The sequence below is a fragment of the Pyrus communis genome, chromosome 12 (assembly GCF_963583255.1).
Source record: "Pyrus communis chromosome 12, drPyrComm1.1, whole genome shotgun sequence".
NCBI classification, from domain to species: Eukaryota; Viridiplantae; Streptophyta; class Magnoliopsida; order Rosales; family Rosaceae; genus Pyrus; species Pyrus communis.
This window is the reverse complement of record NC_084814.1, coordinates 17816654-17832774: the sequence shown is the minus strand read 5'-3', so window position 1 is coordinate 17832774 and position 16121 is coordinate 17816654. Positions and strand designations below refer to the sequence as shown.

At 39.7% G+C, this 16121-nt stretch overlaps 1 protein-coding gene across 1 annotated transcript; it reads right to left on the bottom strand.

The window, feature by feature from the left end:
- Positions 1–11204: 11204 nt before the first annotated feature.
- Positions 11205–11552, bottom strand: LOC137710101 (uncharacterized). The gene has a single exon (XM_068449056.1). The coding sequence runs from the start codon at positions 11550–11552 to the stop codon at positions 11205–11207; it is 348 nt and encodes a 115-aa protein (XP_068305157.1).
- Positions 11553–16121: the final 4569 nt, after the last annotated feature.

Below are 16121 nucleotides of genomic sequence, written 5' to 3'. Positions count from 1 at the left end.
CATACGTTTTTTTCTATTTATGCACGCTTCTGTTTGTTTCCGTTTCTTGTATCTTGATTCTCTTTTGATTATTCAGTTTAGAGATCATAAATAAATAGAAATGTGCATAGGGAGGAAACTAGTCTGCGGAATTCAGTTTCCTTTTCAAAGTTTCCAATTTTTGTGCTTTTGGCTCTCCGTTTTTATCCATCCATCATATAGGTAAATATGCTTGTGTTTTTTCACGGCAGACGAATCAAAACTGGAAATCTGCGTGGGTCGCTGCTCCAACAAATACTGCAACATCAAACATCTTAATTAGACGTCCCATGTCTACATGATTGCTGGAACAAAAAATCCCAGCTAGCCTTTCATAATAATTTATGTATCTATAGCGATCAGCATCAATATCTATGATGTAATAACATTCAAATAAATCTGGTTAGGGAATTGTTATTAGCACTCTAAAAATCTTATTTGGCACTCCAAACTTTCTATAATTAGAAAGAAAAATACACTTGCGAGAAGTGTAGAATGAGATTTTTAGAGTGATAATAACAATTCCCATCTGGTTATTAGGGTTTAATAAGTTATCAATATTCCGTACGAGAGATTTTGTCTTTCGATTTTTTCTTGGCATCTCCATGCATCCATACCACAATTAGTGATAAGATCGAACAACTTAAACGACTTAACAATAGGCATATTTTGTTTCCCACATTGTGCCAATATTAGGGAGTCATGACACAATTAACACATAATTGCTGTCTCCCTAACAATACTCATTAAACATAACATGGTCATGGTTACACAATTCATCGTAATATATCGGTACAAGCTCTTTATATTATTTCTTGACTAGTAGTCCTGGCCTCAAAACTCGTTTTTGCAGCCAAAACTCTTACAACAATCGTATTTCTGTTTGAATTTTCCTCCTCATCATATTTTAAAGATTAGAGAGACTTTGAATGCGATCTTTATATCTATCACTGTTCTTTGACTGAAGTTTTATTGGTTTTCTGTTTTTATCAAAGTCTTTTGACTTTGTACATCTTATCATATTAATATTAATTGTAATCTATTTCTATATTAACTTTGTTTATGGAAGTTACAGATTATAAAATTTATAACTCCCCATTTTAGGTGATACCCATAATTTTAGGATATAAAAACTAAAATAATTAATCTCAGCTGTATATATTGTTGATGCAAATTTCTGCTTTCTTCCTGTTGGACGAAAATGCACCTACAAAACAATTAACACCTTAGGTTAAGGCCAAGAGCCTCACGCACCCACAATGAATTTGGAGGGGGGGGGGTGGTGTGGGGCTTTGGCCGAAGAACCTCTGATGCCAAAGTTAGAATTTGAGGGAAAAATGTTTAGAGAAATTTAGAGAATTTTAGAAGAGAATTGGATACGCACCCACGATGAATTTTTTGGGGGGGGGGGCATTGGCCGAAGAACCTCCGATGCCAAAGTTAGAATTTGAGGGAAAAAACATTTAGATAAATTTGAAGAATTTTAGAAGAGAATTGGACTTAGGTTTTGGAGAAAATGCGGGGCTATATATAGGGGTGTGGCCGGCCCTATTAGGAGAATTGGGACCGGTCACATTTGGTTGTTTTGTGGGATTGAATGCAAGATATTATGAAAATAATATCTTGCAATTACTTTAGGCAATTAATAAATTAATTAATTAAGGTAATTAATCCCAATTTGAAAAGAATAATTGGGAGTTACCTTGTGGGTGAGGATTTGATGAGGAGTGATGAGAGGATTTAAAAGAATACCATTTTGATCACCTTTGACCTTTGACCTTGTGGGAGTCTCGGTGTGCCTCAAAGGTAATTTTGTCTTTTTCACCCAAAAGTTCATGTGTCAACTCCATATTTTTCTTGATTAATTTTGGCTCCACAAATGCGCCTAAACCTGTTGGGCTGCTCGTAGGAAAGGGCAACAGGTGTAGAGATCTTCTTGTTCTAGGAAACATAGGGTTGTTTCCTATTTTGATGTAGATTACCTCTTTAATTGGAAATTAGATCATTCTACGAAAGGGAAATAAATTACTTCTAAAGTCTATTTAAGTTTACCTTAAGTAGATTATTATATCAACTTTAGAGAGCAATTTATTCTACCCTACAAGAGGGAGAAAGCTAGACAATATTTGTTCCCCTTCCCCTAGCAATCTTCTACACTTGCTCGTGCAAATGACCGTTTTTTGTTGCTTTCTTCGTCTTCTCCGTGTTGCACCGAGGTAAGAAAAAAATTAATTTTCCTTGTCTTCTTCTTGGATGGTGCTGTCACGGGGCAGTCGTCGGGGTGGTGCGACACGTCGGCTGGAAAAGGCCAAGAGTCGACTCGGCATGGGCTGAAGAGGTGTTGTGGTAGGGACCACTGCTTGGCTGCTCATGTTGGTTAAAGCCAAGGGCAGCTATGCGGCTGGGGTCATGGATTGAAGCGCTGGGGCGTAGTGTTAGGCGAGCCACATGGCTCATGTCCCTTGGGCTCTTAGACCTGATGTAAGCCAGGCCGACGAAAGAGAGAAATGAGGAGGTCGCGGGCCTCTTGGGCTTCTAGAATGCTAGGCATGCAGGCCTCATGCTTGTTGGTCTGAGAGAAAAAAAATGAGGGAAAAGCCAATATGGGTTGAGTTCCCTTGCTGAGTACCGTGAATAGTGTTGACTGCTTAGTCCTATTTGCCGGGAAAAATGTGGACTATTCCTAAAAGATGAGATAAAGAGGATCAAGGCAAATGTATTGGCTCGTCTGATCGCTGTCGTGGAGCCTACTATGAATGAAGGTGGAAAGAAGAGATATTCCCGCGCTGCTCAAGAGATGCCGGTTGAGAAAAAACTAAAGTCTTCCTTTGCTGCTCGTGAGGGTCTGCCTGCTACCGAGAGGCCTGTGATTGACTTGACTTATTCCGATTGGAAGAAAAATGAGGTTGCCATATCTTAGCCTACGATGTTTGCCATGCTGAAAATGATTAGTACAATGGCTGATAGGATTACTCAGCGTAGAGGTTCTGTCATGCTCCTAGTACCGAGGTTTATACCAAGATGTCCGTTAGGAGCTAAATCTGGTTCACCTTTAGAGATACTTGTAATTATGAAGAGCGATAAGGTGGACTCTGCTGCTAAAGTAGTGCCAAGGCCTACTCCCTTTGCTGTCGAGACTGATTCACCTGCTGAGAAAGATGAGACTGCTCATGTGGGTAGTTGTAAGAGATCCACCAAGCTTGTTTCTGGGGAGGCTGCTAAGATTTGTGTGCTCTTGAAACCAAATCTGCTTGAAGACATGGACGTGTGTACCAAGCTTGTTGATGGCGTTAAAAGGGTTGTCTGCCCAAGTTCATTTACGAAGCATACGACTGAATATAGGAGGATTGCTCTGCTTGCTATGATGCAGAAAACGATGATTCTGGCAGTCAAGTATATGTTTCTTGACAAAAAGGATACCAAGGCTGCCAAGGAGGTGGAAAAAACTATGGCAGTCGAAGCTTATTCCTCGGCCGAGAAGATCAAGAGGTTGGAGTCTGAGCTCGTTGCTTTGAAGGGGTCTCATATCTCTACCCCACTTCTCTGAAGCTTGAAACCGCTCGCTAAGAAATAGTTGATTTGAAAACTAGGCTTGACTTGATCCAAGTTAAGTATGAAAGTGTAGAGAATGAGATTGGATGTTACATACCTCATATTCAAGATCTTGAGCATGCTGTCTGTAAGCTTCGTTATGCTGCTTATGCAAAGGATGAAGAACTGATTGCTGTTTATAACCAAGTGATCCACTTGAAGAAAAACGTAGATATGCTTGAACCCTAAGTGTTGGAACTCCAAGGTGCATTAAAGATCAACAAAAGTCTGAAGGAGAAAGTGGATGAGCTGCAGCGCGTCCATGTTGGTTTGCTTGAGGAGAATGAACAGCTAAAAGGGGAGAATGCTAGGCTCGAGGCTTTGCTTGTTTAGAGTCAAGCTGATTTTTACAAGCTGGGTTGTGTAGATTATCTCTTTGGTAGGCTGTCTGCCTTCGAGTTTTCTGGGAAAGACTTCAAGACATTTTCTATTTCACCGGAAGACTTGCTTGCTTTTACTTTTGAGGGTTCCATTGGTTAAGTAGTTGGAGAAGTTGGTGCTCAGGTTGAGGCAGCCGAGGATGAGGCGCTAGATGATGCCGCAACTGAGAGTGTCGCGACTGCTGAAGGTGTAACGATCGAGTAGTCGTGAGATGTTCAAGCTGCTGAAGAGTAGTCTTATAAGTAGCCTTTAGGATTTTCTTTGTTTTCCTTGTTGTTTTTTTCTTTGCTTGAACTTTTTCGGCCTTTTCTTTTTGTTTATCAATTTTGCTAGAAAATTTAATAAACTTGCTTCCTTCGCTTTTCTTCATATTCGCTTCTTTTGTTTACACCTAACCTTTGACTTCTAGGCCAGCAACAGGTGTGCTGCTTTTCTATAAGCAGACATGCCCCGCATAGCCAATGTAGCCGTATGTGTTGTTGTAGAACTTTTGCAATGTTGTTAGCCATAGGGTCGGTAGCCGGACGCCTTACTTACAAAAACAGACTAGTCTGTGTGACCACTTGGCTGTTAACCTTGGCTTTCTTCAATCTTTTGAGCTATGTGGCCTGCATCACAACATACTAAATATTTTTGGGTTATGAAATTCGCTAACCTTGCATATCAAAAGTACGTGGTTGTATGGAATTTTGTAAGCAAAGGTCTGAGAGAACTCCTTGCTTTTTATGTAACCAATTATGTGGGTTGCGTAGCTAGTATTACAACACTTTAGGAATTAGTGTAGATCTAAATGATCATTCTGTGCTTGGCAGTGGTGAAGCTTATCGAATGCGTAGCATGTCGACAGTGGATAAAGCTTCGTATATGCACGCTAACTTGTTTAACCTTTCATAAAAATGTGTGGTTGTATAAGTTTAGCGTTGCTTACTGGTTGAAGGGAAAGCCGTAAGCAGTCTTCTAGAAACCATAGGCTACCTTAGTGTACTCGGTAGTAGCTTTAGGTTCCAGGGCAGCCATTCATAGGGCGTACTATGTAATGTGCCTCCTTTGTCTCTGAGGCTTGGTTCCCCAAGGATTAGGCGAAGAGATCCAAAATCCTTTAGTTAACTAAGCCTTGAAAAAGACCATTGTGGCTACTTCTAGAAATCCCGACGAAAGCCATTATGCACCTAGTTACACCAGGGTAGCCCGACTCATCTACGTCTGGATATTCGAAGTGTAGTTCATCATTCCGCATTGGAGAGCAAACCTATATGGGTGTCAGGGAATTGGCTTACCTTCTCGCACTGGAGAACAATTAGTTTATCCTTTCGCATTGGAGAGCAGACCCAAATGGGTGTCGGGGAATTGGTTTACCCTCTCGCATTAGAGAGCATGGTTGGTTCTCAAGGGGTGCAATTCTTGCGATAAGTATCTAAGAAGGGCACAATCTTCTTTTGAAGTGCATAAGTGATCAGTTATTGCAAGTATGCATGTGAAACCCCATCCCAAATTTAGTGTATTTTCATTTACCAGATTTATGAAATTACCATTTTGCCCTTAAGTTGACCTTGTTTGATGGTCTCGTCGAAACGCGTAGTTTTAATTTTATTAAATGATTCTTAACGTACTTATCACCACAAACGTGTAAACATGAATAGATTTGAATTCAGATTTATAACGAAGATCCTACGTTTGAACGTTAAATGTTTTTCAGATATTTTGTGTTTCGTATATTATGTTCTTAAATTGCGAACCAAGGGGGACCCACATGGAAATTATGTTCCCTTATCCCCTCACCCTACCCGGATCTCCCTTTCACTTTTGGGATATTTTCCCTATCGTTTAGTATTATATTAATACTTTTTCTCTTTCTCTTTTTATCACACTTTCTTTTTCTCTCTAACTCTCTCTCCACTCTCCCCGAGCTCTATCCCTCTCTGCAAGCTCTTCCTTTCCTTTCTGTGACTCACTCACACACACAACAAACAACCACCACCACATGGATGTGCAACCGCAAGAACCCCAGGTCGAGTTGGTGCTCCATCGTGGCAATCACAGTGATCACTTCCTCGACGAGCTTCGGTGGTTTTTATGAATTTTTTGATGAAGGAAAACTTCTAGAAACTCTTGGGATGTGTTTTAAGAGTAGATCGAAGCTTTTTTTAAGTTGTACATACGTGTTAAACGCAGAAAATAGCTCGGAGTAGCTTTTCCTAGTTTTTCGAAGAGCATTGCCACTTTCGAGGCGTTTTTTTGACAAATCACGGCAAGCTAGCCGTCGTGCAAAGTACCATTCTCTTCATTTCGTTGAGTACTGCAACTTTGGTTTTTAAATCACTTGATTTGGTTGAGTATCAGAGAAGTTATGGGCGTTTGAAGTTGTACCCAGAAATCGGCCAAACCTTGGCCTAAAAACAAGTTAAACTCGACCCAGTAACCCTAAACCCAGACCCACAACCCTAGTCCGGCCCAAAGATTTGGGCCATGGAACCCAGCCCAATTGTCAAGCCCAAACCTGAAACCTTTTGGCCTAGCTTTAAGTCCGACTCAAAAAACCCAAGCCCAATGATAGGATTAAAAGCACACCACAAAGTAGCACACAAATGTCCTATTAATTTTCCTTATTAACAATAAGATTTATCAATTGTAGCATATGAAAATAAGGGTCTTTCCCGCAGAAGATTGTTTTATCTAACTACTTAGAATGTCACAAAAACTGGGCTGTTGTCCCTACTGACCAGCCACCGAAAAATAATTATTACATTGACTTACACTTATCTAAAGTCTACGAAATTTTATATGCATATACTAGACACACAGAGCTATACTCACACAAATGTTTGGGATTTTTGGATTTGATTTGATATTTAAATTAAATCGAACAAAAACAAGACAGAGACAGATTTTTAAGTAGTTCACAAATTAAGAAAAACGAGTTAGGGGAATTGCTATCCACCACCAAATAATCATGCAAACATGTTATGTTTCATTCAAATTCCTTTAATTTTTGGATGAAGATGCTCAAGTTGGCTCAATGTTAGAACTCAACCTATTACTCTTTCTTATGTAGTATGTTAAGAGAATGGCGTTTTCAACTTAACTTAGTCCCTAACATGCAATCTCGAATGGTGTGTTCATAGATTTAACAAGTAGAAATCATTAAGAACGAAAAGAGTTTGAGTCATCACAAGGCATCGTAAGTACTAGCGTTGTCTTACTAATCCTAGAAATTGGTTCACATGTTAATCACAATTAACAAGTACTACTCTATAACATATGTAGGTCCTCATTCGACAAGGGCAGGCACACACATATTCATAGCATTAGAATCCTAGATATGCTTACTAAGTATGCATCCGTAGAAAACACATAAAGAATTCATCAATGAGACAAGTAGTGAACCAATTTTCATCCATTCGTAAAAGTAATTCAAACGAAATGTCATAACAAGCTTGCAATCATATTAGGGGCTTCAAAACAGCCCCTAACTACTAAAAATTAGTTACACATAATTCTCAAATTAAACCAAAAGAAAGACATGAGTTTGAGAAGATAAAATCGAGAGAAGAGAATGCCAAGATTTCCTCATTCCTTTCCTTCCTTCCCCAACGCAGTAGCCTTGCCTTTTTTCCTTGCTTTCCTTCTTTTTTTTTCTATCTTTTTTCCACACTTTTTCTCCCTTTTTGTTGCTGCAACCTGTAGGTCTTTTCTTCTTTTCTGCTGCTACAGTTTTTTTCTCCATAACTCACCCCACTAACAGCCATTTAGTGATGACAATAAGTGAGAGGAAATGCTAAAACAATTGTAACTCTTTGGGCAGCCTTTATGCCCATTACTCTCACTTAATTTTTCATTTCCTCTGATATGTGAATAGGTGTTAGCTGGCTTGTTCTTGGCTGCATCAGTTTTGGCTGTTAGCTTTATGGGATTTATTGCTTTCAATGCTTTCTTGTCAGTTACAAACTGCTCAGCCTCTTGGGAACCTTTCAGTGTTAGAACGGCCATAACTTTTTCTAGAAACATGATATTAACAATCCGCGAAATGCTCCAGAAAATAGACATCCGTAGCTTTCCAAGAATATTGCTCCAGAAAATAGACATCCGTAGCTTTCCAAAAATATAAGGCTCATTCTCTAATTCATTCTGAGCTGTCCGCAAATTGCTTCCAAAGTCAGCTGACCTGCACAGGCAGTTTTGACGAATTTATTACTTAAAATTTCACTTGTGCTATTTTTCTTTTCTTTACTTGACAAATCCTACAAAACACAAAAACAAAGTAAATAACTCAAAAATATAAGGAACTAACTAAAAAAAGACAAGTGAATATGATATAATATATATATATATATATATATAAGCTTATCACCCAAACCCAATTAAGAACCGGCCCAATAACCCTTGACCCAAGCCCAAATACCAACCCAGCCCAAAAACCAACCCAAAACCCAAGCTGCGTGTGGAGCACATGCGCCTCCACCAGAGGTATTGTGATGACGGCAATGACTTTTCCGGCGACCCAAATCAGCGTATGGGGGTACCCAAGGTCCCCCTTTATGTTTTCCGACGTCCTGAATCCGTTTATGCCATCCGTTTTTGGAAATTCAATGTTATGGTAGAGGTTTATTAATTGGACCCTTTATGTGTTTGGGTATGATTATTAGCGGCGTTTCTGTCCCTCATATTTCACACAGCTCTTTGACGACGGAGTCTATGAGTGGACCCCTTCTAAAATGCATATTTTACTATTAGAAATGCATACATGAAAATCATGATTTAATGGTTACGTTTTATGAAACGTTTATGAGTAAATTGGATTTACGCTTGATGATATGCACACTTTATCGATTTTACGTTCTTCGTAGTATATATGATTGATGATTATATACTACAAATATGTTTTATGATTTGATGTTTGAGCAATTGAGCTCCGTTGAGATATATGTACTTATGTTTGGAAATATTATGTTCAATGATTTTTATGCTTATCTAGCGGTCACTGTTCTGCCTACGGGTGATGATACTTATATTGGCTTCGGCTGGGGGTTGTAGTACCTACGGTGGAAGATACTTATATTGGCTTCGGCCAGGGGTTGTAGTGCTTACAGGCGGAAGATATTTATATGGCTTTGGTCGGAAGAGTTCTATATGCCTTCGGGCGAGAGATGATACCACTATTAAGCACATTATATATGATATATGTTTTATGAAGTTTTATGGCATGCTAGGGTTATCGGAAAACCTATTACTTGTTATGCTATATGAGTTTTCACAAACTTTGGGGGTTAGTACGTTGTTGAATAACTATGTTAGTACTACTTATATATCAACTTGGTTTACTCATATTTGTTTTGCGCCCCCTCAGGACATAGGAACGACGCATGCGATCTGAGCTACGAGGTATTCTCTTACCAGTGATATTAAGTCATCCTCTCTGCTTTCGACATCACTTGTAATAACACTTTCTGTTACACATTCCGCTTGTATTTTGAATTAGATGTATACTCTGAACATCTCATGCATTATCACTATCATTTTATTGATGACTGAATATTATTATATTATTTTGGTAAGGTTTGTATTTGAATATTACATTATGTAGTTCGCACGAAATTTATATGAATGTTTCTCATATTCTCAGCATATGCATTCATTAAATGACTTGCATCACCCTCGAATGTCTACTAACACGTGGCCATCCCGCTGTTCCCCGAACATCGGGATTAGCGCATGTCAATGTAGTCGAACCAAGTTGTAGATTCCTTTTGAATTCCTCATTGAAGAATGAGTGAAATGAACAAAAACTTAACTGTAAGGTAGGAACTACATAACAACTGGATAGCCCTCGACTTGTGAGGTGGTGTCTGTCCAGCTACTTGAGTATTTGGGCTTTCATGTAGCGGCATATCATGCATGGTATTTCCTCAGATTGTAGGCGTTCCACTACCTTTTGATCTCTTTGTCGTTTAGGGTGGCGAGGATGTAACTACCCTTATCGTCTACTCTGCTAATCTTGTACGGACTTTCCCAGATGGGGTCCATCTTTTTAGAGCCTTCTCTGCGGGCAGCGATGAAGGCTTTTATAGGACTAGATCTCTAGGCTAGAACTGCCGAATTTCAGCCCTTTTGTTATAGCTAGAGATGAGCTGCAGTTGGTTGGCTGCAATGCAGGTGATGACCTTCTTATGTTTCTCCTCTACTAGATCTAAGTTTGTGGCCATCTCTTTTCTGTTCTGTTCGATGCTTGGCAGTAAAGTACTGATACTTGGTACAATGACATTGGGAGGAATGATTGCTTTTCAACAAAATGCCAAAGAGAAAAAAGTATCACCGGTTGTACATCGTTTGGTTGTGCGATACACCCATAGTCATCCGGGAAGTTCATTTGGCTATTTTCCCTTCTTGTCGGAGAGGAATTTCTTGAGGTAGTCGAGAATCGTCTTGTTGGATGCTTCAGCCTATCCATTGCCTTGGGAATACCTCGGCATGGATATGTGCTGCTTGATGCCATATTTCTAGAAGAACTTTGAAAAACCTTTGCCTACGAATTACGGGCCGTTATCTGTGACGATGGATTGAGGGATGCCAAATCGGCAAATGATGTTCCTCTATATGAAATGTTCTATGTTCGTTTGAGTTGTGGTTGTCATGGGCTCTGCTTCCACCTACTTAGTGAAGTAATTAGTTGCCACGATAATCATGTCTTTGCCCCTAGTAACGGGCGACATTGGCCTTACCAAGTTGATTGCCCACTGCATTAACGGCTATGACTTGTCCATGAGTGTAGTTCGCTAGCAGGCAGTGCTGGTACTGGCTGGCAGCATTGGCAACGGTCGTACTTTTTTTACTAATTCCTTAGTATCTTGATGCATAGCAAGCCAGTAGTAGCCTGCGTTTAGAGTATTCTGTGTTAAGGATCAGCCTCCAAAGTGATTTCCATAAACGCCTTTATGGATTGAGCTTATAACCTTTAGGTCGTCGAGAGGTACTAGGCAGCAGAGATGTAGTCCAGTGTATGATCTTCAAACGAGAATGTCGTTCCACATGTAGTAGTGTGCTGCCTTCGTTTGGAGTTTCCTAGACTCCAATCTTTCCATGGGGAGTATGCCATTAACCAAGTAGTTTATAATGGAATCTTGCCAGTTTGGAGTTGTACTAATCTGTGACACCTCGGCTGCTGGCTCCACCTCTATGCTTGGCTTGTCTAGATACTCTATCGGAATAGAGTGTTTGAGTTAGTGGTCGAGGGCAGAGCCTTGGCCACCTAGCGCATTTGCGTGGGCGTTGTCTGCCCGCGGAACTTGAGTGAGGGTATAAGTCTGAAATGCCTCAAGTTGTTTTTGTATCTTCCTTAGGTATTGCGCCATTTTCAAATGTTTTGCCATATACTCCCCAGTAATCTGGCTGGTGATTAGTTGGGAATAAGAATGAATTGCAAGCTTTTTCACCACCAAGTTTTTTGCCATTTGAAGGCCTGCGAGTAAGGCTTTGTACTCTGCTTCGTTATTAGATGTTTTGAAGCCCATAGTGATTGCCTGCTTAAGCATTGAACCATCTGGGGTGCAAATGCCAGAAGTCTCCATCAGGTGAAGACTATTTTCTTAGGGTATGTAGGTTATAAACCAAACACCTAACAGTTGCAGGCAAGTAAAAATCCCTTACCACTCAAAATTTGAATCTAATCTTCTTCTTCCGTGTATATCCTACCATTATTTTAACTCCACGAATCAAACTCTTGTTATGTTCTTTTTCCTTGGATTAACTAAAATTTGAGCCTAAAATAAATAATTGGCCCCAACGGTCCAACATTTCATATGCAACCGTTTACATATTTCGTGTTGTGCTGAAGAAGACTGTGGTATCCTTCTTTCCCCATATTAAGACAGGTCTCGAAAGCCTTGAGGCGAACAACTTGCATGGGAGAACTTCATCATCCCCTGTGAAACCATTTGTTGCTGGAAATGGTAAATGTGTTCGACAAGGTCAGTTATGCGTTCAAACAGTTTGAACTTTGGTTAAGTGAATTTGGTAGGTTTCTTAACTTTCAGAATGTCAAATCAATTCAATTGTATAACGCTGGATAATTACATCGAAAACTTTTGATGACTATTACATGTCGGCTGGGATTGAAGCTGAACATTATGTACCCAATGTTCCTACCTAAAACGGCTTCGCAGAAGCTTTCATTAACCCCTTCAAATGACTGCTCGATTGTTGGTCATACGTACCAAGCTCTTGATTGCTGTCTGGAGCCATTCAATACTTCACACAGTTGCCACCTTCATCCCCACATCAGTTTGTAATTTTTTTTTCTTCATAACCGCATCTATAACCATTATTTTTAAATAGAAATTCCCCATCCCCATCAGGTTCCATCGAAACTTCGAAGTTAAGCGAGTTCGGGCGAGAGCATTCCTAGGATAAGTGACCCATTGGGAAGTTCTCGTATGAGTTCCCAGAAACAAAACCGTAAGGGGGTGGCCAGGGCCTAAAGCAGACAATATCGTGTTACGGTGGAGCCGGTTTAGGATGTGATAGAATTTGGTATTAAAGCTACTCTGCCGTTTGGTGCGGATGTGTCGGCGAGGACGCTAGGTTCTCCTTAAGTGGAGTGGATTGTAAGATCCCACATTGACTAACGGAGAGAGGGTGATATGCCTTATATGTACATGTTCCCCTCCCTATAGTATGAGGCCTTTTGGGAACTCACTGGCTTTGGGTTCCATTGGAACTCCGAAGTTAAGCGAGTTCGGGCGAGAACATTCCCAAGATGGGTGACCCACTGGGAAGTTCTCATGTGAATTCCCAGAAACAAAACCTGGAGGGTGTGGCCAAGGCCCAAAGCAGACAATATCGTGTTACGGCGAAGCTGGTCTAGGATGTGACAGAATTTGGTATTAGAGCCATTCTGCCGTTTAGTGCGGATATGCAGACGAGGACGCTGGGTTCCCCTTAAGTGGGGTGCATTGTAAGATCCCACATCAACCAACGGAAAGGGGTGATGTGCCTTATATGCACATGCTCATTTTCCTATAGCACGATGCCTTTTGGGGACTCACTGGCTTCGGATTCCATCGGAATTCCGAAGTTAAGCAAGTTCGGGCGAGAGCATTCTCAAGATGGGTGACCCACTGGGAAGTTCTCGTGTGAGCTCTTAGAAACAAAACCATGAGGGCGTGGCCGAGGCCCAAAGCAGACAATATCATGCTACGGAGAAGCCGGGACTAGGATGTGACAATTTGGTATCAGAGCCACTCTGCCGTTCTGTGCGAGTGTGCCGACGAGGATGTCGGGCCCTTAAGGGGGGTGGATTGTAACATCCCACATCGACCAACGGAAAAGGGGTGATGTGCCTTATATGTACAAGCTCTCCTCCCTATAGCACGAGGCCTTTTAAGAACTCACTGGCTTCGGGTTTCATCGGAACTCCAAACTTAAGTGAGTTCAGGCGAAAGCATTCCCAAGATGGGTGACCCATTGGGAAGTTCTCATGTGAGTTCCCAGAAACAAAACCGTGAGAGCGTGGCCGGGGCCTAAAGAGGACAATATCGTGCTACGGCGGAGCTAATATGGGATGTGACATTCCGTCCCTAGTTACTTTTCCCCCCACTTATAATTAACGTATCTTCGTCGTACACACATCATAATCAGAACCGTTAATTCTCTTTGTCATCATCTGAATATCATATTCACAAAAAATCATCCAATGTGGAGGTCTTTTAGCCATCCATATGCATCAAATAAATGAACGGTTCATACTGAGGATGCTACTTGTCACCAAAATTGTTGATTGGTTTGACATGCATGGACATCTGAAGACCTCAAAATTGATTTTTTTTTTTTTTTTTTTTTTTGGTGAATAGATATTTAGATGATGATAAAGAGAATGTATAGTTTTGATTATAAAGTTCGTACAGTCAAGATACGTTAAACATAAGTGGGTGAACATGTAGGTTCCCATATGAGAGGAACATAAGTATTATCCTTTAATTAGGTATTATATATCAATTATTAAGTTTGTATTAAATCATAGGGCATATTCAGTTGTAGCCATATAAGATGGTGTGTCTCATATAAATTGTGGTCTCCTTAGCAAGTTAGCAGTATCTAATAAAAAAGTTTGGGGTATTGGCTGGGAAAAAAAATATTTGGTTTTGCATGTGGGTTTGTTTCCTACTCATGGTCTTTAGATCATATTTGTGAAACCGTTAATACTCATAATCAGAACAGTTAATTCTCTTTATTAGGACCAAAACCGTTAATTCTTAATTAGAATCGTTAATTCTCTTTATCATCATCTTAAGATCACACTTGCAAAAAATCATCCCAATTTGGAGGTCTTTTAACCATTGCATCAAACAGACGAATGGTTCATCATGAGAATACTACTTGTCACCAAAATTGTTGGCTGGTTTGACATGCATGGATGGCTTAAAGACCTCAAAATTGAAAGATTTTTTTGCGAATATGATCTTTAGATGATCATAAAGACAATGAATGATTCTAACTATGAAATTCGTACGGTGAATACATTAATCAAAAGTGGGTGGACAAGTATATGTTCCCACATGAGAGGAACACTAATGTAGTATAAATAAGTGATCTTTCTAACATTACTCATGAAAAAAAAAATACCCGTTGAAACATATTAGTGCGAATTTGGAAATAAATTTATTTACGCACCTAATCGGGCTAGCAGTACATTATACATGCACATGTTACATGAATAAACTCTGTCTGTTAATATGTAATTTTTATGTAGTTTCCTTATTTACACACTTCAATGGGATTAAGTTACAAATTATCAAGACCATGAACCTATATAACAATGTCCTTTTTTTTTTTTTTTTTGGACAAGAAACGATAGCGTAGTCTTTCATTAATCAACACCAAACAATTACAGAGTGTCATTGGGTACATAATTCCAGTGAGCAAAAAATTGATCTGGACTGAATTTGCACAGAACAGACAAATAACATTAAACCCCTAGTAGACACCCACAAGCTCGACCACATAGTCGCCAAGCGTACAAATTTGTCACAATAACGATAGCCGCAATAGAAAGATACCAGCATCCGATGGTTATCGCTGAATAACGAGGCCACAAAAAGTCATCGCGAAAGTGCGAGACCACATCAAAGTCACCATTAGTAGACAAGACTCATAATACACAATGCACAAAGACGAAGACCAAATTAGCCAAAAACCAGCTCCACTGCAGTGCACAAGGGCGAGAGGAACTAAACTACACTGAGAAGGATCTAATGTACAACGCAAAAACAGGGGGAACGAGGCACCCATTGTTAGAACCAATCAAATGTCAAGTGTATATATTATACAACAATTGCACAGTTTATTTCGAATAGTAATTTCACAAGGAAACAATATATATATATATATATATATATATATATATATATCTATATATCTCACAATATAAACAATTACAAAATTGAATTAATGAATCACAAAACACTGACTTGGTTAGGAAGATAGAGGCTTGCAGTAGCAATCTCCTAAGACAGAAATACGCCCCTACACCAGTGCAGTAGTTCAAATGGACGTCTATCTTGCAGGATACAACTATCTAATCCAAGTTCTTGCACTCGAACTTGGATTCTTGGCGAATTGGTTGTGTGGTTCTCAGCGAAATATGGTGGAATGAATATGGAAAAACTTGATTCTCGTTTCTGATTTTTATTGCCATATATATAATGGCATAATTCGAACTTCTCCAACCGTTCAGGCTTATCAGTTTTTGTAAAAAGAAAACTGAATGCAACTGTTCAATAAAAACTGAACGTAACTGTTCAATCAGTTTTATCCTTTCGGAAAAAACTGAATCCAAAAAATCAAAAACGTAACTTGTGTTTTTCGTCCATCCGAGCCACAGAAAACACAAGTTCCAAGGCCCATCTTTGACATTTAATATATACACCCAAACTCTCCAATTCTAAGGCCCAAGGTCCATGGCTTTGGCCCAATTCTTTTCAAACTATAAGTGAGTGAACTCACTTATAAAGACTTAATATGAAAGGTGTTTGGGCGATGTGGGACTCCAAGTCCCACAGAAAACACAAGTTCCAACAATACCCCACATTTTCTATTCAAACTTTAGCAATACCCCACATTTGAATTGAAAATAAGATACT